Genomic DNA, 25,447 nt, shown 5'->3' on the forward strand with positions numbered 1-25,447 from the left:
CCTGACAACATGTACGTTAAAATTTCAAACGGGACTCAAAGGCAGCACGTGACAGCCGAGCCTTTGAAATTGGCTGTAGCGCTCGGCGACAGCCAGAGGAGTAGGGGTGGAAAACAAACTAGAAAACAACAGTGCGGAGGGAAAAGAGAGAGAGAGTCAGAGACAGAGAAAAAAAAAAAAAAAAAGTTAAAAGCAAAACAGTGAAGAATGTGGGTCTTGATGATGGGAATTGGCATTAGATTCTCCCTTGGTGTATCATTGTTTTTTAATTTGGTTCAAGCTCCAGAGTGGAGCTTTCTGTCTTCTAGGGACTCAGCTAAGGGGCCCGTTCTTGCTGCAGTCCAGGGACAGTGGTGCCTCTTTCCTGCTCCTCTGAGGGCCAACTCAGATCAAGTCAAGCCTCTTATGCATCTCACTACCCTATTCTTCTACACAAAACAACTGCGCACGAATGTTAATATCATTCTTGTTTCCGTCTTGCATATGTTTGCAATTAATTCCCTGTAGAAATGGAAACCAGTGCTTGCCAGTGAGATAAGCCTTTTCTGTAGAATTCATAAATCTAAGATGTTCAGCATCCAAAGCCAATGAACAAATGGACAACTCCATTTAAATACTTGCTCTATTGTCCTGAATGAGCCAGAATGAAAATGGTAAAACGCTGGGCATCCACAAACCTTAGTGCACAATGGCATATGGCATACAGTGTGCACGCACAAGCTTGAGGATGTACTTTCAAATGATCGCAACAGCACAACACACAGACACAGACCACCACCATCTCTCCAACATGACTAAATGAACTGTGTAAATGGGGTATAACACAAAGGCCCAGACTGTGCCAGACCCTATGGGAGAACTGCCATCTCTGCAGTCCTGCAGTTTGTGCACTGATCCTTCAGTCAGCATCCGCATCTGCAGTTCAAAAACACAGACTGGCTTGAAACTGCTACAAAGCTAACTGTTCATTGTCTGCCTGAGACTTTGTTTGACCATGGAACTAGTGTTCTAAAACAAACCTAAAGCTACAGCATGTGCAAACACATAGAAGCTTTAGTGTGTGTTACTTCTACAAACAAGTGGACAGCCAGCATGTTTGCTGGGACACAGGTCATGTCAGCCTTTTTTAAACTTCTCCCTTGGTGAAACTATGACTGAGCACTGATAGGCTTTAGTACAGACAGGAGCCACGACACTGACACACGCATAGAACCGTACCACATGAGTTTTTTGCCATTGTCTAACTTACGTTTGTGTGTGTCCATGCCTACTTACAAGTGTATACATGCACGCAAACAAACACACACAAGCTGCTCACAAATATGGCTACTGTTAAAAGAACTTAAAAAAGCCATCCTGGAGACAGTCAATGCTTTGGCTTCTAGTGCCCTCTAGTGCTTGGAACTACATGACAAATTAACTGGGGTATGTGCTGAAGCTGCCAACTGTGAAGACAACTGAGTGCCATGGAAATGTACTAGTGTAACAGAGAGAACAAATATTCTGCAAATGTTGCTCAACTTGTGTAAAACTAGTTTAGAAATGTGTTTGATTTGGAAACAAAGTTTGATAAAATCAATAGGAAATATCAATAAGGCAAAATAATAAAAACCTAAAATGTTTTTAAATTAAAGAATTTAAATTTATAAAATTTAACATACTTGTCATGTTATTCCATGATTTTACTATGTGTATTAAAACAATTATCTTACATGTTTTCTAGTTACAAAAATAATTCTACAAGAATAATTTTTTTTAATGAAAGTTTTCTTTATAAAAATGCTGCTTCTTCAAAAAGAAGCTTTAATTGAAATATCATCTCTGTAGAATGTCTATAAATTTACATAAATGCAAAGCATTTATTTTACATTCATCCCTTCAGAAATGACTGCTGTCGTGGGACTGAATCTAGATTGTTGTAACATTTTCTAAATAATGAGCCTTTATTCCATAATACTTAACACCTGCAACACACTCGAAAATAAAACAATTAAAATACAATTGTCTTTATTTCTTAGGTGAACAATAACATCCCTTGCTAGGCTTAATTTGAATCTTTTTCAGATTTTATTAACTTCTTTCCTATTGCTGTAAATAGTGATAGAAAATTACACAACTAAAAAGTTAACTAGAATAGTTGTTTTGGAAAAGTAATCTAAGACCTGCATTATTTCAAAGCTCATAAGCAAAAGAAAGCATCTGGATGAAAGGTTCATCTTATGTCTATGCTGTTAGATATATTACATTATTAATGTAATATTATCAAGGAATCAAAAGGCACAGACAACATTCAAGAAATAAAATGTGATCGGTTTATCCCACCTGTCTTTATCAGCTCAAGTGATTTATTCTTTTGCTCAAATTTATTGCAGGTAATTTTAAATCCAAAACATTTTGTTTCATGTCAACTACTGTAGATTTGTAGACAAAATATAATGAACTGAGTGCTTAAACTTTTCGTATATTTAAAGATCTATATATTTTTAGCAAAAAATATAAAATCAAATAGTTATCCATTCTGAAGAATAAAAAAATCTCAAAGCCAACACATTTTCAGAGTTAGCCAAAGCCAATATAACAAATATTACATATTTTTGGTAGCTGAGGTCACTACCTTTGAGCTACAGGATTTTCTATTTGAGGACATGAATCTGAACTTATCTACTGCTTACATTTGTATAATAAGGAGGGATTTTTAAAAATCGTATGCGTGTATTTTTTGCACCAGCATGATAGATCCAGCAGAGGTGGGATTTGAGAGGCACCTCAAAGCTATGATTATCCTGAGTGTCTCTGCCCAATAATGTTACCTGCTGGGACAGCAGCGCTGCTCCTCTAAATAAATTGCAAGTGGCCTTGGGCAATAAGAGGAACCCTTCTTTGATCTGCCTGACTGCCAACAAGGAAAATGTGCATGCAGTCAATCAAGCTCTTAAGGCTTTGCAACAATGGAGCCAACCCCAGTTTATTATTTATTTTTTAAATTGATGTATTTCATTATCACAAGGTGTCTACTTGCTGGGAAAGCAGTGGTGGGGAGGGTGTGGGAGGCAACATGATCAATAATTGATATGCGATGTAAAAAAGCTGATTTGCTGCCTCTCCTCTGGTGCACTTGTCACTAGCTGTTGTCAGAACACATTTGCTTTGATGACAAATTTGAAGAAGTGAACAACAGCATCACATCTGATTACAAATTTAGTGAGTGGTGAAAGGCAGGGGCCCCTTCTCGCTGAGGTGCTGTTTGTTCAGGGCGCTCAGGAGGACTGACTACCAGGCTCTGAGGTGAGTTACAGTCTTGTAAGCAGAGAGATGAGAGGAGGCTGAACTTTTTTGTCATGTGTCAGTAAACAGCGTGACTTGTTTGAAAGGCACCTGGATTACAGGGTGAAAAGCTGCTCTTTAAACCTTTAAAGCTTTGGGGCATGGGAGACACGCCACGTCAAAACAGAAAGTGGAGATGAGGAGTGAGAGCAACTAAAAGCCATCAATCCCCAAGGTGTGTCTGCTGAGAGACAAAGGAGTTGTCCTGCTTTTCACAGAGTTTGGGTCATGCTGCATGGAGGAGCATCCTAAATTGATTCAGTCAAATAAAGAAAGATGCACGAATGATTCCAACAGTCCAGGCTTGTACTGACGTGAACAAAATCCACCAGAACAAGAATTTGGTTGTTGCAAAACACATCTAAGTTCTTCATTTCTGAACACAAGGCGAAAAGGAAGAACTGCTATTGCTCACCTGAGCGTGAAAACTGCATTTACTATAAATAGATGAGTGGTTATAAAATAGGTAAAATCTTAGCTGTTGCATGAATATTTATGGTGATTTCATTGCCAAGAGTAGTTCTTAATTAGGCTAACAGTTTTTTAATTACATGTACGGAGTAGAGATTTACCACAAACTTTAAAACTAAATCCTGATGGGGAACAGTTCAACACAAAATCTCGGAGAAAAGAAAAACAACATATCAACAACTCAACATAATTGACAGCTGCATCCATTTGCTCGGTCCAAGCCCCCTCCTCCTGCTTTTCCACTCTGTTCTTCCAACACCATTTCCTCTTTTAATTATCCCCCAGCAAAAAGATGGAGCACATCAGACGCATCGCGGTAAATCCTGGCCCTGGCACAGGCTCATAGTGGCTCCTGCGTCTGGCAATCCCGATAGAGCCTGTGCGCTGGCAGGGACAAGAGAGGAAGGATGCCTGGAGATTTTCTGACAGAAAGAATGGAGAGGATGATCTCTCAGCAAAAGAGAGGTTCTCATTCTACTCCCGGCGTGGGAGGCTTTTTGGCGAGAGTTTTCCGATCATACCACATTTTCGGCACCAGATTAGCCAGCTCTCAGGAGCAAAACTCACATAGACCCCTTGTTTACACCTCAGTACCATAGTGTTTTTGTAATGATTGCTCAGTAGAAGAGCACATTGGAGGCACTGCAAGCACAGCTGCTCTCCTATCTCTCCCTACAACATTTTAGGGGTGAGACTTGTTTTATATAGACGGGTCAGAGGGACCATAGTTTGGATTAAGAGAATATCATTTGTTTTAAATTGAAAGAAACCTCCTCTGACCTGAAATGTGTTTTTCTGACTGAATTGCACATTTACATTCTAATTAGATATCAGCTACGCGAATGGGGTTTTCTTTGGGAATATGGATAGATGAAAAATGTTGCAAGTTAACTAGTGTTAGGGTTGCTGTCTGTCAGAGTTTTTCCCATCTCTGTGGGATGCACATCAATTACAGAGGTCCCTAACTGACAGTCAGTCTGCAGGCTAATAGTGTCGTCAACTCCCGTGCGATTACACAGATTACACAATGAGATCCTCGGACACAATGAAGCTGAAAATCTATAGCCCCCCCACTCTGTTCCTTTCTCTTTTGCCTTTCTTCCATCATTCTGAGATGAAGAATGGGATGCTCCACAGCGGGTAGCTTTCTTCTCCTCCGGGGGGAACAGAGAAAGCAGTGTGATGTTACTTTTCCTTCAGGGTAGGGAAGAGATGTCTTGTAGCACAACCAAAGATTATCATTTGAGACCCTGTAAAAGAAGGTTCCTCTCTGGAAACCACGGGGACATGGAGAATGCCAAGGTCCAATTAATGAGTTAGGGTTAGGTGAAAACAAGAACGATAATGGCAGTGGTAGACATCAGAGCTTTCTTTTTGTTTTTCCTATTTTAGATGTTGTATTGTACTTCAGTGACCTTAATACAAAGGTCAGAGGTCAGACTAAGTAGCGGCCTTGGAGCTGGTACAGTCCCACTAAAAGACACCTCACCACTGAAGCTCCTTGCTACTGTATCGGTTTAGATCGTGCTTTCCAGTCAGACTGTGGTATTCCTATCATGCATCAAAACTGAGTACAAAGATTTTACATTTATTAGGCACGATAAAATAAATCATTAATCTATGAATGAACATATGAGGAAAATCTAAACATTTGTTTCTTATATGTTCTGATAAAGCCTTTCCTCCCAGAGTAAATATTTGCTTCAAAAACTCGCAAAACAAAACAACATCCCATCTCATAATCTGCCACAATTATGCTGCACAGTGTGATGAAAGAATATCAATGATCTATTTATGTCATAAAAAAAGAGTGCGGCTTCAAACATGAAACCTATTGGAGCCTATGAGACTTTCAAGTTGATGAATGATCAAAGAAGCAAAATCTTATCAACGCTGTTCCTTAACACTGAAACTTTGTCATATTGCTCTGGATATACAACGATAGCAGCAGTGTTTGTGCACAGAACATAATGGCTATTGTGCTTTCTGAAAACATTTGCCTTTTTACACAGTTGAAGCAGCAAAAAGCACACAGAGTGGAGAGGGGGCACAGGCTCTTTATCCTGATGAAAGGCTAAAGGATGAGACTGACCTTTCTGGCATCAGCTGGGCTTTGGGAACACAATACATGGCAGCAACTCTTTCTGGCCTTTTCCCCTTCAGCTCTGGGCTATGCTTACAAGCCAAAGACTCAAGTCCAAACATCTATCATTTTATACAAAGACTGAAACACACAGATGCCCCAAACTCCCCCTTTTATATTGCGTGCGTGTGCACGCACACACACACACACACACACACACACACACACACACACACACACACACACACACACAAACAGAACAGTTATGTCTGTATATCTGCAAACAGACCAGTCCCGTCTGGCATCACAGTACAACTGCAGGCTATGGAAGCAAAGAGAAACAACAGATCACTGTAGATTACATCAACACAAAAGCTTGATTCAGTCTACACTATCAGCACCACCTTCCTTTAACAGGAATTGAACAACAATTACATTGTGACCTGCAGTATGAGACTTAGGAAATGCACCAATCCACACTGACTTAAACTAGAAATGGATTAAAAGTAGCTTTGTTACTATTGCCATGATGATTTGTGCTGGTTATAAAGTAGTTTACAGAGAGCCCCCCAAATGTGACCTAACCAACTGCACCCTTTAAAAGCTTTGTTGTTGGGGGGCCACTTACCTAAAGGTTCTTTGTGTGACATTTCAAAAGGCTGTATCACAAGGTCATAGCAGAACAAGGGTAACGCAAACACATAATAGCACTTGTATGGAGTTCGGTTTTGGGTGGGGGATATCAATTCTATAGGTAAACTCTAGCAGACACGTAACATAAGGTACCCATGGCCGGTTAGACAAAGGAATCAGTAGTTAGCATCTGAAAAGGTAAAGAGAAGTGTACCCTGACGTGTCAGAGGCCTCACAGTACGTGGGAGGGTATAAAAGGACCTGTAAGTGTGTCTAGGGTTATGAGGCGCAAACTCCACAGCCCTGCCACCATGGGAAAGGTATGGTCTCACATGCAATATTGACAGCAGCTTTGACAAAGAGGTGGAGGAGGAAAATAGAGCAATTTGGAAAAGTGTCAAATAATTGATCAGACAAAAATTGCAGCAGAGGAGAAGATGGGTAGCAAAAGTACTTATGTGAGTAAAATATATTAGGGACAAAAATAGAATAGACTGCTAAATCCCGGAGGCTTACGTTTAAAAGAAAAAACATCTGGATTTTAGAAGGATAAGGCTCTGAACAAAAATAATGAAATTCATTGTATTAGTATGACAGCAACGATTTCTGGCTCCTTAATTTTGAGAAGTTGACAGTGTCCATTGTCCATATAGAGCATACAAAGTCCTTTAAGGTTCTTTAAATAAATAAAAAAAAAAACATACAGCGGATTTACTATTATTTCTATTGTACTGTATATCCAGTTTCTTTAATGGAGAGCAGTGTCCCCTACAGTCCACTCATGAGTATCGCAGCCAGTCAGTCAATCAACTGTACGCACTAACACTAACCTGAGTAATACATGCTTTTCACTTCTTTTTTTAAGATTATCTTCTACGAAGGCCGTAACTTCCAGGGCCGCCACTGGGAGTGCAGCAGTGACTGCATGGACACCTTTAGGCATTTCAACTGCTGTAATTCCATCCGTGTCAGCGGTGGTCACTGGGTGACCTACGAGAAGCCTTTCTACATGGGTTATCAATACATCCTCAGCCCTGGGGAGTACCCTGACTACCACAGCTGGATGGGCTTCAACAACTGTATCCGCTCCTGCCAGATGTTCCCCCCTGTAAGTCAATCAACCCGACAGATAGGATTGGTAGCCCTCCCCAACCGCCACTGCTCACCTTGTACATCAAATACTGCTTTAGAAAAGGATGTCAATCAATGGCCTTTTGATGTCATTTACAGATACTCAGGCAGGTCAGAGCATAAAAGTGTCTGTTGCAAGGCCCACAAGGAGACCCAGTCAGCCTTTAAAAGGAATATGATACACTCCCCATAAGACTTGCCTTCTTCATTCTAATTCAGCTAGTCACATTGACTGTTTGTCTATGTGGGTGCCTAATACTGTCATGCTGTGAAAGAGCTGATTCTTATTATCATCTGTAGTTCCTGAAAGAAACCAAGTCGTACGAGTAGTCACTTGAATTCAAAGCTGAAATCAGTTCAAGGAAGAAAGCTATACGAAAGTGCTCTCTAGGGTTCATACCTACCAAAACAGCATAATAATCATGTTCTGAATTCTTTTACATACAGTATAGGGGATCTTACAGGATGAGGATCTATAACAGGCCTAACCTGATGGGACATACAATGGAGTTCATGGACGACTGCCCCAATGTGTATGAGCGCTTCCGCTACCGTGACATTTACTCCTGCAATATCTTGGAGGGTTACTGGATCTTCTACGAGCACCCCAACTACAGGGGACGCCAGTATTTCCTGCGCCCAGGAGAGTACAGGGCCTGTGGTGACTGGAGCTGCCACAACCCCATGGTGGGCTCTTTCAGGAGAATGAGGACTCTCATTTAAACTCCATCCATGCACAAATCAAATAAAAATTAAACATTTGGTTTTCAAATAACAATGGCTTTTGTGGGTTTATTTGAACACATCCTTGCAAAATGAAAAGAAGAGTCTGATGATTAATATCACTTTGTCCCAAACTCTATATTTGCTTCCTGCTTAATGTATGATACCCAATGAAAGCATACAGTACATGTCAAATCCCTGGCAAACTTTTCCTTTTTGCTCCTCTGTCACAGCCTGCATTTAGGTTTCTGGCATTCATGCCAATAAAGGCAGATGTTGCAACTCTTATTGTAGCTGTCTGAGAAAGTGCAGTTGTACAGTATTTTACATAGACAGACAGAGCTTTCACAGAGACAAAGCGACTGTTGCAACTCACTAGTCCTATAGTGTTCTGCAGTCTATAGAGCGTACTGCGCTGACACGACAAAGCTTTGTTTCATGTTTGCAAAGCCCTGACCCCAGCAGGGTCTATAAAGAGGTCCAGTACAGCCCAGCATCTGGTCTGGTTGGAACTTAACACAGTTACAATGGGCAAGGTAAGTGTGCAATTGAAACTATAATATCAAATATTTGTTGTGTAGTGATTTGTTTCCTCATGCAATCATAAAAATCGAAAAGATCTTCACTGAGTGATAATGCAATCCTTTGTGGGTCTGTATAACAATGCCATCACATATACTGCACAGGAATGTTAAAATATGAATTGCGACAAATAATGGTGATGTTTTAATGATTCTAATTAAACATGATTAAAAAAAAGAGCCATATAAACATATTTATGCCTCTGTCATATATTGTGAATAGCAAAATACTGCAATTACGTAACGAAGACTGGAGTCATTATTCCTGCAAAAATAGGTCAAGAACTTTTGACAAAGTCTTGAAGAGTTATCTGTTCATTAAAAATACACCACGTTATACTGTATTTTATTCAGTTTGGCTTCTGGTACATCATTTGGGACATTTTTTCACAGTCCCTTATGCAGATCTATTCTAAAATTCTTCACTTACAATCATTCGATTTAAAAAGCTGACTTGCAAAACTAACATGGCATGGTTATGAATAATATAATGGAGTTCAAGGTATTATTGCTGATCAGACTGAATGGCTAGAGGCCAGCTAAATAGTCATACATTCTGTTAGTTTGTCCTTTGTATAGCTCTGTGGTGATAATGGCAACCCCTCTGACATGTGCAGATTATCTTCTACGAAGACAGGAACTTCCAGGGTCGTCACTACGAGTGCAGTAGTGACTGTTCTGATATGCAAAGCTACTTCAGCCGCTGTAACTCCATAAGAGTGGACAGCGGTTGCTGGGTGGCCTATGAGAAGCCAAATTATGCTGGTTACCAGTACATGCTGCACAAGGGCGAATACCCCGACTACCAACGCTGGGCTGGCTTCAATGACTGCATCCGCTCCTGCCGTATGGTGCCACCTGTGAGTTTTACCTGATGACTTCCCACTAAAAGGTTCTCTGTTAAACTGCCAGTTTAAGGATTATGAGCTCTCAAACCTAGTCTTATTGTTTTCACCAGTCAGTGCCAAGTACCTATGGTGTTTTATCTATTTTGGCTTGAACTATAACTACAGCAAAAAAAAGATGTCAGAAAATACAGACTATAACTACTGAACCAGGGCAAAATTTTGTCCATCAATTCCTCATGAAGTTTTTCTTCTTGACAGTGATAAGTTGAAAACATTTGTGTTTAATGCCAGTAGCATCTTAATCTTTCATTTCTTTCATAGTATAATGGGAACTACAGGATGAAGATCTTTGAGCGATCTGACTTTGGGGGTCAGAATTTAGAGCTGATGGAAGACTGTCCAGATCTACATGAGCGTTTCCACACGCGTGACATTTCCTCTGTCAATGTCATGGAGGGCTACTGGATGCTGCATGAACATCCCAATTACAGGGGACGCCAGTACTTCTTGCGTCCTGGAGAGTACAGGAGGCACAGCGAGTGGGGAAGCACCAGCCCTACTATTGGCTCTCTGAGACGTGTCACTGAGGTCAACTGACTTCCAGCTTTTTGTTTTTTTTAGCCTTACTTAGCCCCTCTATTACACTTTCCCCCCTGTTTTTCCCCGAGATACCAGCACTGTCTTCATGCATACTGTGGTGTCCAACCATGAAATCAAACATTATAATGATAAGGGTTTTAATGTGTCTGATGTTTGGCTCTGGTTTTGTTAGGTTGCTCTGCATTGTTGGGTAAAGCCCCCACCCAAAGTCAATGCTCAAGCAATGCTCACAGTAAAGAGTGAAAATCAAGCCATTTTGCTATGGTCAACCTATATTATCAACCTATAGCAAAATGCTTTGCCTTGCTGGTCCCTAACCTCCTGTCTTACTCTGATCACAATAAATGAGAAGTTGATTAAACTAGATGGAGCCTTTGTTAATTTAACAAAATAATTTTGAATAGTACAGCTGTGACTATCAAAAGATCTGACGGAGTTTATGGCTTGTCATAAATCTGAGACATACATTTCTTTTTAGAATGTTGATTGAACTTTGGTTTTATCAGGCCACAGAGTTAGATGTAGAATGTACCCACTGATGTACTAGTAAGACCAAAGTTTCTACAGTTTGACGTGATACTACCATTCTACATACACAAAGAAACATTATCAAGGAAACAGAAGCTTATGCTTTGAAGCTCAATATTAAAGACAAAAAGGGGTGTCTGAGGATGAGCATGTAGGAGTCTTTATGAGATCACATGATACAGAGTAAGCGCTTTGGGTCCATGAAAGATGCCCATATTAGATCTACATCACAGGGCCGGTGCCAACTCAAAGAGTCAGAGTCAAAGTGGCCTGGTATTAGCCCCGAGCATCAAGCTCTCTCAGAACAAAAAACAAAACCCAGTCCACATCCCGGCTCATGCATTTTTCATCAGCTCAAGATACTGAAACCTTTTAGAAATAAATATCAATTATTGAAATAGTTAATTAGATGCTGCGTAATTGGCGAAGATTCACATGAATAAATAACTTTGACCATTAATTATTGATTCAAAAAAATTTGAAACCCAGTGGGGAGTGCATTTGAGAGTCTCTAAAGATCAAGAACAACAAGAAATATGGGTTTTGGCCTTGAGTAATGTCCAATTACAGGACAGTCATATTTCCTGTCCAAGTCTAATAATGCTCTCATCATTCTTTTTAATCTGTGGACAACAATACCCAACAGGCAACACTCCATCAACAGAGTGCAACATGGGATGATCAGCTGGGGTCTCAGGGCAATGCCAGATAATAGACAACACAATGTTTGAAGGCTGCAAGGGCTTAGCCTTAACTGGAAGTTAATTTAAAGATGTGAAGGGGCAGTGGATTCTACATTAATCAATTTCAAGATTCAGATTTACTAAAGAAAAGAAGTCAGTGGTCATTTGTGTGCATACATCATTTATCATTTCACTGATTAAACTCCAGTTTTTATGTCAAGTAGGAGGCAAACCGAGGGCCTGCATTTTCCACTATTACTTTGATGGTGGGGTTCAGTAAAGACGTAAAAGATCATAACTGTTGTATCAGCTTAGAAATATTGTGTTTGGTGAAATCAGATGAGATTTCATAATCAATTCATGCAGAAAACCAGGAAATTACAGACAGTTACCTTCTCCTTGCAATTGTTCTGTATATGGTCATAACTTCAAGACATTTTAGAAAATATATTAGCTGGAATGAGGTGTCATACAATATACTGAGTTGTAGTTTATTGATAAGATATAATTAAATGCAAAATCAGCATTGAGATAGGGAAACAAACAACAAAACACAATTTGTGTCAGTTATTACTTATTGTTGTTACACAGACTGCTATTAAAACACAATAAGAGTACTGTGGCAAACCAACAGTGGTGCAGGTGATAATGTAAAATTCAGTTCAAGTAATACTACTATGCATCAAACAGGCAATACTCAGTGTCCCTGAATTGTTCCAATTCTACCTGAAGTCATTTAGAGGAATTGCCACACACACACACACACACACACACACACACACACACACACACACACACACACACACACACACACACACACACACACACACACACACACACACACACACACACACACACACACACACACACACACACACACACACACACACACACACACACACACACACACACACACACACACACACACACACACACACACACACACACACACACACACACAAAAGACAAAAGACAAAAGAGTGCAATCTGAGTTTTGTCTCCCTCTTCATCCCTGAACCCTTTGGAATTGGTGATTGGGAGTTGATTGAAGGGTAAGTAGTGCATTTTGGAGACTCAATTCTTTAGATGATAGAAAAGGAAAAGAAAAAAAGAACACAACAGCACAGCCTGTGATTCCATTATTAGTCTCAGTTCCCCTTCTCCCTCTTTTCATTTTGATGGCTGGATAATTAAACCTCTACAGTATTGTCTTCCATCTTCGTTGCCCCACTTCCAGCAATGCAAATTCCCCTATGGGCAACTTTAAAAAGGACCCTTTTAGACATCTGTTTTTCAGATCAGTACAACTTTTTCCCCCATTAATTTGTGTTTTTGTGAAAGTAGAAAGACTAGTGCCAGGACAGAGATGAATATATGTGTAAAAATCCTCAACATTTCAACTGCAGAAATCAAAGAAAGTAAGAAAAATATTCTTTTTTAGCTTCTTCTTTTTATTATACAATACTGATATTAAACAACCCAAACCAATCCTTAAGTGTGCATTGCAAGACATCAGATAGGAGCTCAGAGGCTGGAATGTTACAGAGCTCAATTTAAAAGCAGTCGCGTTTTCCCTCCAGCTTGAAGGAGGCAGCTTGTCAATTACTGTTCCTGCTCTGACAGAGGCTTTGGGCACAACAAGGAACAAACAGGAAAGGAGCAAAGCATGGAAAATGAGCAGAACTTGTAACAATGATCAAATAAATAAAATCGTAAATAAAACTGATGCATTCAAGTTGTTAAAGTGCAATTTAACTTTTATTGCTATATGACAAATTTGCTAAATACCTGATACTTTTCTCTCAAATATTTCAAAAATGTCTATCAATTTTAACATTGGGAAACTAAAAGTAGCAAGACAAAGTCAATATTTCTACTATCAAATGTCACTTAGTAGTAGTATTAACTTGTGTCTGAAATCAGCATCTTTTCTGATTAAAAATACCTGTACCAAAGTACAGAAAGCTCTAAAATAATTTTAAATAAAATAGTCCAGTCTTCTGTGTATTGAGCCAATGCAGTGAACTAAAATTAACTGTACATTGTACAATCATAACAGCAACTGTTTTTTCCTTACAGAATTCAATATATTATTGAAGAGGTGGTACCAGTGTGTCTGCAGGTATAAAACAGTTAAATTTAAGACTTTTAATACAAGAGACAAGTCTTGTCTCTGTTCTAGTTGCTGTCTCTCTTTCCCGCTAAAGGCTGCCCAACAGGCAGGTTTTCGTGAAGGTACTTCATCGTGCCGTGCTCAGAGAAGTCAGCTACAGTGTGCCCATCACCTCTTAGAACCCACTTGGTGGTGAGCAGCCCCTCCAGGCCCACAGGGCCCCTGGCATGGATGCGTGCTGTGCTAATCCCAACCTCTGCTCCTAGAGACAAAGCCAAAACAGGAGAACGATATATAAAGTTAAACTAAACGTTATTTCTGGGAAAAAAAAAAAGTGTATATTTAAGAGAGTACAACAAATAAACGAGTAAAAGCAGACACAAGGACTCAACAAGACAGATAATGTGATAAGACAACAACATACCTAGTCCAAAGCGATAACCATCAGCAAAACGTGAGCTAACATTCCAGAAAACACAGGCACTGTCCAGCTGCTGTAGGAACTGCTCTGCCGCATCCTCTGTAAGAGACAAACTCCAGTTACCACTGGTTTACAAACATGTCTGTCATTTAACAGGCCCTCAGGAATCATCATCAGGTTCATGATAATGCTAACTCTTTACTGCAATTATGTTCATAGAATCCGAGATAAATTACTGTTATAATGGACTGAAAATGTGAAAAACTTCACTAAGCTGCAGTTCCAAAGGACTTAACTACAAGTACTGTGGGCATGTAATTTTTATACACACTAGTGGTATAAAAGCTTGTTATATGAGCATCCATCCAAAAACATAATCTTAGCATAATTTTTACCACATTGAACAGAGTTGTGTGGACCAGACCAAGTTCAAAATGTCATCAGGAGATATTCAATAAGTCTACAATCAAGTTTCCCAAATGCAAATTATTATTGAATAAAAATATTGTTTGCCTTTTTAATGAAATTTGAGCCCATTTTGTTTTCCTCAAACAGGGGTTTTCTCTTGATGACACCACACATAAACCAATCTGTCATATCTACAACTTTTATTTCTATTAGTATTTATTATCTACCTAAATATTGTTTTAAAATACCTATCTATTGTATCTACTGAATATCTTACTATTAATGTCTAATAACCATAACTGTCTGACAAACAAATGAGTATAATCTGATCATTGTGGTACCTTGTGTAGTCACTAGATGGCAGCAACACATCCTCCACTGCGATGAGAATATTCCTCAGTGTGAAAACAAGAACTCCAAACTTTCTCCAGAAGTGTAAAAATGCTGCTTATAACTCTGTGAGCAGCGGACCATAGGTCAAATATTCTATATTTGTTTCTTTCCTCTTCCCATACATGCTTTGTGTAAAATTTTATTCATGATTTGGTTTCTTTTTGTTACGATATTTCCATGTTATGAACAACGCTATTTATGTAAGCGAAAGACAACATTAGATGTATACGAAAGCTTTAGCTCTCATTACAAATTCATGATATTCACAGGACACTGCTTAAAATGGTTTCTGTCATCATGAATTACACATATGCAATATGTACTCACTTCAATGACAAAAATGTATTTAACTACAATCCAACAACAGCACATGGCTTTTAAACCGTGCCTTGGCATAAACGGGCTTTTAGTCTTGGTGAAGTAAGATGTTACTAAAACCATGGCAAATAGTTTATATTTACTGCATGTATTGTTACCAAATTAAAATGCAAAAGCTTGGTGCAATGTTTAAAAAAAACAAACAAACAACAAAGCAAAAACAGAACAAAAACACCTATTAATAAGATACTGGACCACATACCGTTTTCGGTGACGATTACATCTGTGTGAGAGCTGCCATACTTGTGTATATGGTCCACAGCATCCTGTATGCTGTCCACCACCTCCATGCAACACTCCAGATCACTGTACTCTGTTCGCAGGGACTTGGCCTCTGAAGGGCTAAATGTCAAGTAGGAGGCAAACCGAGGGCCTGCATGAATCTTCACCTGGTGACAGATTTTGAAATATATGTAATGAGATTTTTCGTCGTCTAAAGTATTTCAATTTTGATACTAAAATATTAAAAATAATAATAATAATTCACATTTCTTGATGAGTTATTCTAAATTGTGCATGCACTTCATGCCTTACCCGTTCGTTGCGTAGCATGTCAATGAGTTGGTCAAACAGTGGGGTCCTTAATATGTCCCGATGAATCAGCATTGTTTCCATTGAATTACATGCAGCTGGATAGTCACACTTTGAGTCTCGGACTGTAATGAGCAACGATCAGTGAAACACCGTCAGTTGCGATCGGACTTTTTCCACCCGCTAGTACTATAGCCACAGTTTAACAACATCAGTTAACCGATGAGTTGTACACATACACAAGTCAGCAAAAAGTTTAGCTAACCAATCTTGATGACTTTGTCCATGCTGGCATCAGCATCAACGTAGACATGACAGATTCCCTCACTGTGACCTAGCACAGGGATGCCTTTGGCTGCCCGCTGAATGTCCTTCACCAACTGGGATGAACCTCGAGGGATAATCAAGTCAATCATCTTGTCCAGTCGGCATAGATCCTCAATCTCCTCACGAGTGCTTACCTAGCAACAAAATACTGATTTCTTACAGCAGGCAGCAGTATCTATTGTACTTTTTAAAGGTAATGGAATGTCATCTAGAAAACCCTGTATGAATGTTACATAAAGTTGTATTAGATCACAGTAAAGAGGGAAGACAAATCTTACCAGTTGCACAGCTTCTCGGACCCCATGCAAGGAAAGAGCCTCCTGGTTGAGCTGGTGGAGGACACGGTTAGTGTTTGTTGCCTCCTTGCCACCCTTAAGCAGGAGGGCATTGCCACTGGCTATGGCCAATGCTGATACCTAGACCGAAAACAGTTTCAGATATCACTGCAGCCATTTCAAGCAAATAATAAACAGGAATCAATACAATGTTTTAGAATGTTTTTACATTTCTGAACAGATTATCTGCCAATATTCTAAATAAGTAAAAATATATCTGCCTGAAAACCTGTGGTAGACAGTCGGGTCTGGCCTCAAAGATGACCAGAAGTACTCCGATGGGTACAGTTATCTGTTCCAACTCCAAGTTGTGAGCCACCCTGGTCCTGCGCAGCACACGACCCACACTTTCCTGAGCTGCCACAGCAATCTGCCGCAGACCTATGGCCAAGCTATTAAGTTTGGCTGGTGACAGACTCAGACGTTTCAACATGGCTGGTGACAAATGACCTGTGGAAAGAGGTAAAGAAGAGTAACACTGAACACAGAACAACTATATGGAGTAAAATGTATTTCGTTAAGTACATAATGCAATAATAACTTAGGGATACCATTTAGATGTAATTCTTTCCTGACACAGATCTTGATACATATCTAAAGGATACCAGCATGAAAACTGAACATTAATATTGTTTACTCTAATACCTGCATTGACAGCAAGGTCCATGTCCACCTTATTCGCAGCCAGAATCTCTTCCTTCTTTTCGGTCAACAGCCCTGCCAGATGACAGATGATCTCACTTCTCTGTCAAAGTTAACCAGATAGATAGGCAGGATGAGCAAACAGCACATGAATCCACAAGGGGTCAGTGTTTCTCTGTATGTAATCAAAGGTAACTACAGAACTAACCATTTAAAATATGAGTGTCTACGTACATTTAAAATTATATTATTAAAACCACTAATCACAAACGATATAATAATGTTAGCTGAATGAAATACTTTTGCACTTTAAAAACATGTGTCCACCTGTTCTGGATGCAGAGATGCCAGAGCTCTTCCAGAGTTACGGGCCATTTCTGTCTGCTGCTCCACAGTTGGGCCTGGTAAGGGGACAGGGACTCATTTGCTAGTTTATTACATATACTGTACCTGACTAAAACTAAAGTAGCCCATTACAAAAGCTATAAATCCAACCTTCATGAAGGTTAGAATTTTCAATGTTTGTTCAACATGCTTTGGAGGTGTTAGTTTCAACATTAAAGTCAATTTGGATAGTGTCGATGAACTACTTTTGGTAATGAGGTATTTTTAATATTTACTATACCCATATTGATATAAAAAAATGGTGGTAACATACTTTTTAAATAAAGAAAACAAACTCACCAGCAGGTTTGATCTCTGAGAAGAAGGTCCCCACCTTCTTACCCTCCACAATGTCAGTGATGACATGTCCGGTTACTTTAGGGTTGGTGCCATTTGCAATGACCACAGAAGTGCCACCTTGCAGTGCCCAGAGAGCCGCCTTGACCTGTAAACAATGTAAAGCCTTTATATGCTCCTCAAAATGGCAACACCTTATCTCACCAGACTACATTCCATGCATTGTACTACTTTTTTCTTTTTTTTACTGTCTGGGCACATGACCATGATAAAAGCCACAAACCTAAAAATGAGTTTGTCTCACAACTGTTATTAAAGTTTTGGAGTCCCTTGAAAATAAGTGCAACTATGCCAGAAAACACTGATGTGAAGGAGTGAGTGATTGAATTTTTTATGGAATTTATTGAAGTTCTTCTCTAGCTCCTTCAAGCAGAAAGAAATCCATTGTACAAAAGTCATGCACTTTGTCCATTTCATGCAGGTCTGCCAAGATAAGGATTTCACTTAACATAAACAATAGTTTTGAACAGACTGAACATAAATCATCAGCATACCTTGGCCTCCATCCCTCCAATCCCAACTCTGGACTTTGTACCGTAAGTGATAGATTGCTGGTCTCCAGGGTAGAAAATATCAATGAGCTTGGCGTCATCTGTTCCAGGAGGGCTGTTGTACAGTCCTAAGAAATCAACACTTCTTATGCAACCTATTTGTTCATACATGTCCAACATGACATACAACCATGTTGCAAGTTTTAAAAACACATAACAAATAACTTAAATCGTGAATTAAAAATTTCTTAATAAAAATAAAACTGAAGTTACTGCTAAGAAATGAATTCCTTATGCCAAAGTGGTCCCCCCCCCCAAAATTTCTTACTAATTTTCTTAATTGATGCTGAATAGATCCGCAGCCCACATACACAATATCATTTTGTGTCAACCTCAAGGGTAGTGATTTTAAACATCAAGACAAAAGGTCTGTGTTTGTCTCTTTCATGGCTCAAGTGACCCTTAAAGGAGTGTGTCCCCCCCATTAGAGCATGGACAGATGGTGTTGTTGCCTAACAGCTGACCCAGACCGTTGCTGTGGTAACACACATACCTTCCACGTCAGACAGTGCGATGAGCAGGTCAGCCTTCATCTCCACAGCTAGCCGTGCTGCCAGACTGTCATTGTCCTTAATGCTGATCACCTACAGAACCAGAAAATTGCTGATGTAAGCTTCTAAAACTGTGGCAAAGTCAGCCATCTGCCATCTACTCATCTGAGTCTATTGAGGACTACAAGTGCAAATTTAAGGAAGAAAACACCTATGCGTCACATAAAATATATTGTAATGTATTGTGCAAAATTTACCTCTATCACTAAGCAGATTTTGCATGATCATGTAGTAATATGTAGTTCATAAAGTGATCGTGATTTAAATTGGCCCAAAGTTACTTGCAAGTCTGTCAATTTTATGATTTTTAAATGTTTTCAACAGGTAACGTCATATCAAATAGGCTGTGTACTGGTCATTTGTATTCTTGAAAACTAGTACAAATACTTTACTCACTGTTTTGTCAGTAGCAAAGCGCGTAAAAAGGTCTGACAGAGAGATTGAGGGATAATTATCTCCAAGAAAATGATATTAGTAATTCCTGAAGAAGAAGAGAAAAGGTGCCATCTACCTATAAAGGTTAGTCCCGGGTCCCTTCTGATAGCACCTCTTGCCCAGTGACTTCATGCACTGCCATCCATCCCCTCTTTGCATGCACATGCTTTAAAAAAGGACCATTCCAGTGGTTTTGCAGTTCAAAAAAAACATTTGTGTTTGCTTGCAAGTTTAGTTCTTCACATTCAGCTTATTTCAGTAAGTTACAATATTACATTCACCCCAAGGAGACTTGAAACTCATTCCACATAAATAATGCACCATCTCCTGATTGGTTAGTTCCTTGCCTGGTGGCACATGCTTGTACCTAAAGTAAGGCCTGACAACAGAGCTTCTCCATTCAGCAGCCATGTGGCAGTTCATTTACAAGCTGTGAGGTCATAAAATGCAGTAGAGATCTGTACGGAAACTGCTGGAAGGTCTACATGGATGGCAGTTCTTTGGTTTGAACATGCAGAATCAGTGGTATGGTCCTGTAATTTTAGAGGGCACACCTGATGCAGTGATACAGGTTGGCAGAGGTGTTTTTAAAAAATTTCCGAATGTTAAAAATACCGTAGCTTATTAAAACAAGTCTCTGTCAAATCCTTCCTGCCACTGCTACAATCACCACCACCAGCAGCACATGCCCACACTGTCTGTACCCACATTTACCCCCTGCAGGTCGCTGTTGGGCTCCGGTGGGGGCACCACAGCATCATTTGTGTTGATGATTGGCACGATGTTCATGCACAGCAACTCCTGGAGTGTGCTGATCAGGTTCTGTCTCTTTTGGTCATCATGGAAATCCAGATTTGTCACCAGGACCTAAAAGCACAGGGGAGGGGCAGATTAGTAAAGAGTAATGAGTGGAGAAAATACTACTACTAATAAAAATATTAATACTTTATTTATACGTGCCTTTCATGAAACACAAAGTCCCAGAACAGATAACTTGCATAGTCAGCCACACACAAAATTGTAAAACAATATATATATATATATATATATATATATATATATATATATATATATATATATATATATATATAAAAATACCTGTGCAGTGCAAGTGCTATACTGGGTAAACATCGCTTCATAGAGGGCCATTAGACCACTCTGTCCAGCTGCAGCACAGGCCCGGGCCTCCAGCACGGGCAGAGACTTCAGAAAAAAAAATTCAGAAAACATCAGGTCACATGATTCAGTGAGTAATGGGATTATCTGGCTGTCCAGAGACAACACTTATACAACCATCCCAAGGCAGCGCAGTTGTGTTATAGGTAAACATCTGATCCAACAATATATGAAAAGTAACTTTTCAAATCTGAAACACAGCCTGCCTGATGACAGTAATTACATATAAAACACTAAATTTTAGTGCTACATACTGTATGTTTGTTCAAATAGTCTGACAAACCTAATAGAACACTTTTCATTATAGGGCTACAAATACATTGGTAAAAGAATATAAATAACTTACTTAGCTGAAGCAACACTGTTTTGACAAAGAAACACTTAACACAAAGCCTCAAAAAGGTGTTACTTTATTTTTTTATTTAGAATTTGATTTAGACGGAACATGTATTACCAAACTGTGTCCATATAGTGAATGTTTAAGAGTTGGTGATTTACTTTACTGAACACATATATCATTAGATCATAGTAAAAGTAATGTCTTCTTTATGTGACTCAGTTTCCATTCATGCCTTGATTATCTATTGCCTCAAAACATTGCTCCAATTGTTCTTACTATGTCTTTGAGCTGATTGTGTCCAGAGTGTAGCGCTTGTCGGACACTCTGGGACAGCAGGATCTCATGCCTTAGTCTTTGCTTGCCAAAGGCAACTGCTCCACTGGTGACAATAATCATCTCCCTGCCTTGATTCTGCAGCATGGCCACCTGGAGAATAGGACAATTTAGGAGTAAAGGACCACAGCTTAGAAACATTTCAAGCTCAGGAGATTTTATTATTAAAAGAAAGGTTACAATTAAAATTTGTTTTAAATTGTGTCCTTCAAGTAACAAGGGGTTTTTTATTAAAACAATCCAGTCAGTCAATGAAAAATGTCCACTCCATGTTGTGGAGATTGTAGAATGAGTAACAAAAAGAGTGTTTCCACACTTTGCAGCTAAATTCATTATCAACATAAATAAAACTATCTGCGTGACTACAAAGTTTACGGTTACAGTTTTTCCCATAAACTCTTAGAAACTAATAGTAATGGGGGATTGGATGAGAATGAAAAACAAAATTTACATTCGTAAAACTAGAAAAACAGAAAATTAAAAAGACAGATGTGACCTTGACTAGATCATTATAAACTGCAGGGGATAAGAAAAATCACAAAACTGATATCACAAAACTTGAAACAAATGGTGTCAACGCTGGTTTTGGTTTTAAAAATACTTTATTTAGAAACAAAGTACACGTCAGTTATGTGTGCTTTACCTGCTCCACAATGGAGGCCAGCCGCCCTAGTGCGAGACCACATTCATCACCACGAGTGACCACAGCGCTGCCAAGCTTGACAACGATCCGCTTAGCCTGGCGAAGTTCAGTGCGATGGGCAAAAGGGCTGTTGGTGGCTCTGCCTTGGGGAGCTGTATAATCCCTTACTGATGGAAAAAATGTTATTCATTGGCACAATTTAAAGAGAGACATGCTAACACAGTTAAGTTAATATGTTTTTGTGGTTTGTTTCCATGGCTCAGTAAAACACCAAGTGACATGAGGGATATATCATTAACCGTAACACTAAACAATTTGCTGATTTACATCAAGTGTGCTTTAAATTTTACAAAACACTGCAAAACCTTGCATAACTATACTAACAAGCATGTTTTGCTGGGTTTTCTTCCACCGATTACTTGACTGAAGCAAACACACTGACTCCCTCCCTGACATCCATCTGTAACCTGGGAAACAGATAATCACAGCCTTCAAAATGCCACATCAGCAGGGCAAGAAAAAAGCCTGTGCTGACATTACACATCTCTCTGGAGCAATGAGGCGCATGAGAGAGAAAGGCAAAAAGAGAAGAGAGAGGCCAATGATATCTTGATCAGATACAAAATCCTAGTTCTCACAGGATGTCACAACAGCAAATTACAAGGTGTAAATCTGCCAGCACAGACTATATTACCTCTGCTAAGTTAATTATAATACATTCATTTATTTACTGTCACTAAAACCATTCTAATTTATACAGGGAAGATAATTATTCACATCATTAATTAATTGCCTTTATTAATAGTCAATCCATTAGTCTAGATGTAAAAAATTTCCATTGTTACTTTCACGTTAAGTCAGAGCAACATTCCAAACACAATGATATTCAATTTATAGTGGTATGGTTTGCAGCATCCCATTTGGAAACTGGAACATTTTAAAACCAGCAAATATTTGCCAAACATCAAAACTTTCTTTTAATGAAAACGTTTTTTGTGTGTGTTTTACGTAAAGATCTGGGGTCATGAGTTGGTTCCTTTACTGTCTGCAATCCATGATACAGAGTTTACATAGCAATACAGAATATGATAATGTAGTAGTGCAGCATTGCTTGCCTTGTGTTAGTGGTCTGAAAAGTAGTCTGCATTTGTGTCTGGGGGAAAACTTTGGGACCCTTAAACACAGGGTTAGCCTCTGCAGCAGCATGGTGAGTTTAATGCCTTTACTACCAGAAGGGAAATACAGAGACAAACAATACACAATGTCAGAATCAAAGACTGTGGTATTTGCCTGAAACACTAATAATAATAATAATAATAATAAAATCCCTTGTAAAAAAATGTAGTCAAAATACAAATAATAATTTTAGTTGTTTCAGGGATGATAATGTTCTTACTCACAGTAACTGAAGTCCCGGTGTATCTTGTCCTGTACCTGGACCGCGTAACGTCTTACTGAGAGTTGTTCATGTTTTTTCCCCCTTGATTTAATGACACAAAAAGTTTGAACAGAGGATGAGTCTGACGTGCACGACTCCTCCTCCGATTCACAGAGCTGCTGATGAAACTGTCACTACAATTTGCAACAAGTGTAAAAAAAAAAAAAAAAAAAAAAAAAAAAAAATCCCTTCGCTAACGTCATCACATCGTCTGCTGATGAAACTGTCACTACAATTTGCAACAAGTGTAAAAAAAAAAAACCTTTACTAACGTCTTCACATCGTCTGAAATGTAATTTGTGCAACAGATAATGTACGAACAATTTATCTAGACGCAGAGAAGGCAGAATAAATCGGCCGTGAAGTGGCAGGATCTGTCGTCATGCCGGCCGGCGAAATGCGGAAAAAGGACGGAAGTGTCGTTTTAGCTGTCACATTTCAAAATAAAATCGCTTAGATTAGTTTAATTTAAATAGATATATGAAATCATCATTGCCATTCAACTGTTTGGTTGTTGCTGCGTTTAACCACTGATGTTTGGATTGAAGGTTGACGATTAAATAGTGAAACTTTACGCTATCGCTCCACTCGTGTAGCATAACGTTAAAATGTGTTTGTGTGTTTGTGTATTCAAGTCTCTCTGTGTTAACCTCTGTGTGTTAGGTCTTGACTGGAACACAAATTTCCCTTGAGCAGTGTTTGAGAAGATAGTTGTCAAAGATTAGTTCCCATTTACCAAAACTAAGCACAGAATACCAGCTACACATCTTTGAAGCCTTTCTCGTGTTTTTTGTGACTGTCTAGCTACAGTGACTCCAGTGCTCTCATGTGTGCTAACGTGACTCACGGAGTCTGAAACCAACTAGCATAAAATTAGCTGCACCTGAGCAGTTAATAACTCACCCCGTCTTTATTGGACTGAATCCACTTGATATGACTGTGGTTAATTAGCAAACGCTGGCTGGCTCCCCAGTGATGTTCACCGCACATTCTCCACCACACACTCCACCGTAAGCCGGAGAGCCAGCTCCAGCTTCAGCTGCTTCGTAACGTTCCCTTCCTACACGGAGACAGTGATAACGTTAGTTGTCCATCATTAGGACACGTGACACACTCACACGTGTGCGTGGACTAAAAATTAAACAAATCACCTTTACATTTAGCATGTTTACCGTAGATAATCAAACGCAGATCGGCCATAGTTTTAATGTTGTGGTGGGCAGGGGTCAGCACGCTGACTGGTCTGAGGCTGCAAGCTGTAATATGTTTTTTAATATATATTATATATAATAAAATATATTTTTGAAGTTTTTCATTAAGATTTCCCCATGCTGATCACCGTCCAACACAACATATTGTGGCTGATCAGTTTAACGGTGGAATGCGGTTGAGAGAGTCCTACATTTATTTTCTAAAATAAACTATTTTAAAGTAGCAGTCTACAGAGCCATTGCAGTTGGACATAAGTTTTCAAACTGTCATTTACAATTATCATCTGATATAGAGACATGATAGAACCCCAGTGGCCTAATTAGTTTATTCATTAACTTGTCCCCCTAATTTACAGCATGTGTTACAAAAATCACAGGGCTGCAGTAGTGATGAAAGTTTTCTGTACTTGCACAATCCTGCTGTGACAAACTGAAAAGTAACCCAGAGCAGAGTTGAGTTTCACTGTTGGACTCCAACTGCCCCTAGGAACACAGATAACTAAATTGGCTTCTGTAGCTCTGGCTAAATGTGTATTATTCCATTATATCTGTCCTGTTCTTTCCTCTGTTGTCCACTTTTGCCCTTTATCTGTTCTTCTGTGTTCCTCCTCCTCTTTGCTCTTTTATCTGTCCATCTGACTTAGGGGAAGAAACTGACCCATGCCTTGCTCCTGGCTCTACTTATCCACTAACAGTACATGTTTGTGTGTGTACTGTAAGTGTCTGACCTTTTAACACATGGTAGGTAAATAGAGATAGTAGGATATGACCTTTATGGTAGACACACACACAGATCAGCGACAACATTAGTACTGGTTGTGTTATGGTCACTTCACTGTGTGAAGAGGTGGTAGAAGTACACAAACTCAATACTA

General features: G+C 39.3%; 3 protein-coding genes across 4 annotated transcripts; 2 read left to right on the top strand and 1 right to left on the bottom strand.

The window, feature by feature from the left end:
• The first annotated feature begins 6,803 nt into the window (after positions 1-6,803).
• On the top strand, positions 6,804-8,374 carry crygmxl2 (crystallin, gamma MX, like 2). Its single transcript, XM_067489258.1, has 3 exons — positions 6,804-6,831; positions 7,377-7,619; positions 8,090-8,374. Exons 1-3 carry the CDS (start codon positions 6,823-6,825, stop codon positions 8,363-8,365), a joined length of 528 nt encoding a protein of 175 aa, XP_067345359.1. The 5' UTR covers positions 6,804-6,822; the 3' UTR covers positions 8,366-8,374.
• A 506-nt stretch (positions 8,375-8,880) lies between these two features.
• crygmx (crystallin, gamma MX) lies at positions 8,881-10,702 on the top strand. The gene is made up of 3 exons (XM_067489259.1): positions 8,881-8,901; positions 9,564-9,806; positions 10,116-10,702. Exons 1-3 carry the CDS (start codon positions 8,893-8,895, stop codon positions 10,389-10,391), a joined length of 528 nt encoding a protein of 175 aa, XP_067345360.1. The 5' UTR covers positions 8,881-8,892; the 3' UTR covers positions 10,392-10,702.
• Positions 10,703-12,090: 1,388 nt separating this feature from the next.
• On the bottom strand, positions 12,091-24,447 carry aldh18a1 (aldehyde dehydrogenase 18 family, member A1). Of its 2 annotated transcripts, none has more exons than XM_067489122.1 (19): positions 24,265-24,447; positions 23,324-23,403; positions 23,039-23,148; positions 21,924-22,090; positions 21,224-21,373; positions 20,530-20,634; positions 20,146-20,298; positions 18,939-19,029; positions 18,389-18,513; positions 17,838-17,982; positions 17,481-17,554; positions 17,157-17,256; positions 16,741-16,961; positions 16,455-16,592; positions 16,115-16,310; positions 15,853-15,974; positions 15,521-15,707; positions 14,143-14,238; positions 12,091-13,980 (listed from the first exon to the last, which is right to left on the bottom strand). In XM_067489122.1, exons 3-19 carry the CDS (start codon positions 23,127-23,129, stop codon positions 13,784-13,786), a joined length of 2,358 nt encoding a protein of 785 aa, XP_067345223.1. In that variant the 5' UTR covers positions 23,130-23,148; positions 23,324-23,403; positions 24,265-24,447; the 3' UTR covers positions 12,091-13,783. The 2 variants fall into 2 exon arrangements, with proteins under 2 accessions (XP_067345223.1, XP_067345222.1); XM_067489121.1 differs by having other exon boundaries at positions 20,140-20,298.
• Between the last annotated feature and the right edge of the window lie 1,000 nt (positions 24,448-25,447).

This window comes from Channa argus, chromosome 20 (genome assembly GCF_033026475.1).
Source record: "Channa argus isolate prfri chromosome 20, Channa argus male v1.0, whole genome shotgun sequence".
NCBI lineage: Eukaryota > Metazoa > Chordata > Actinopteri > Anabantiformes > Channidae > Channa > Channa argus.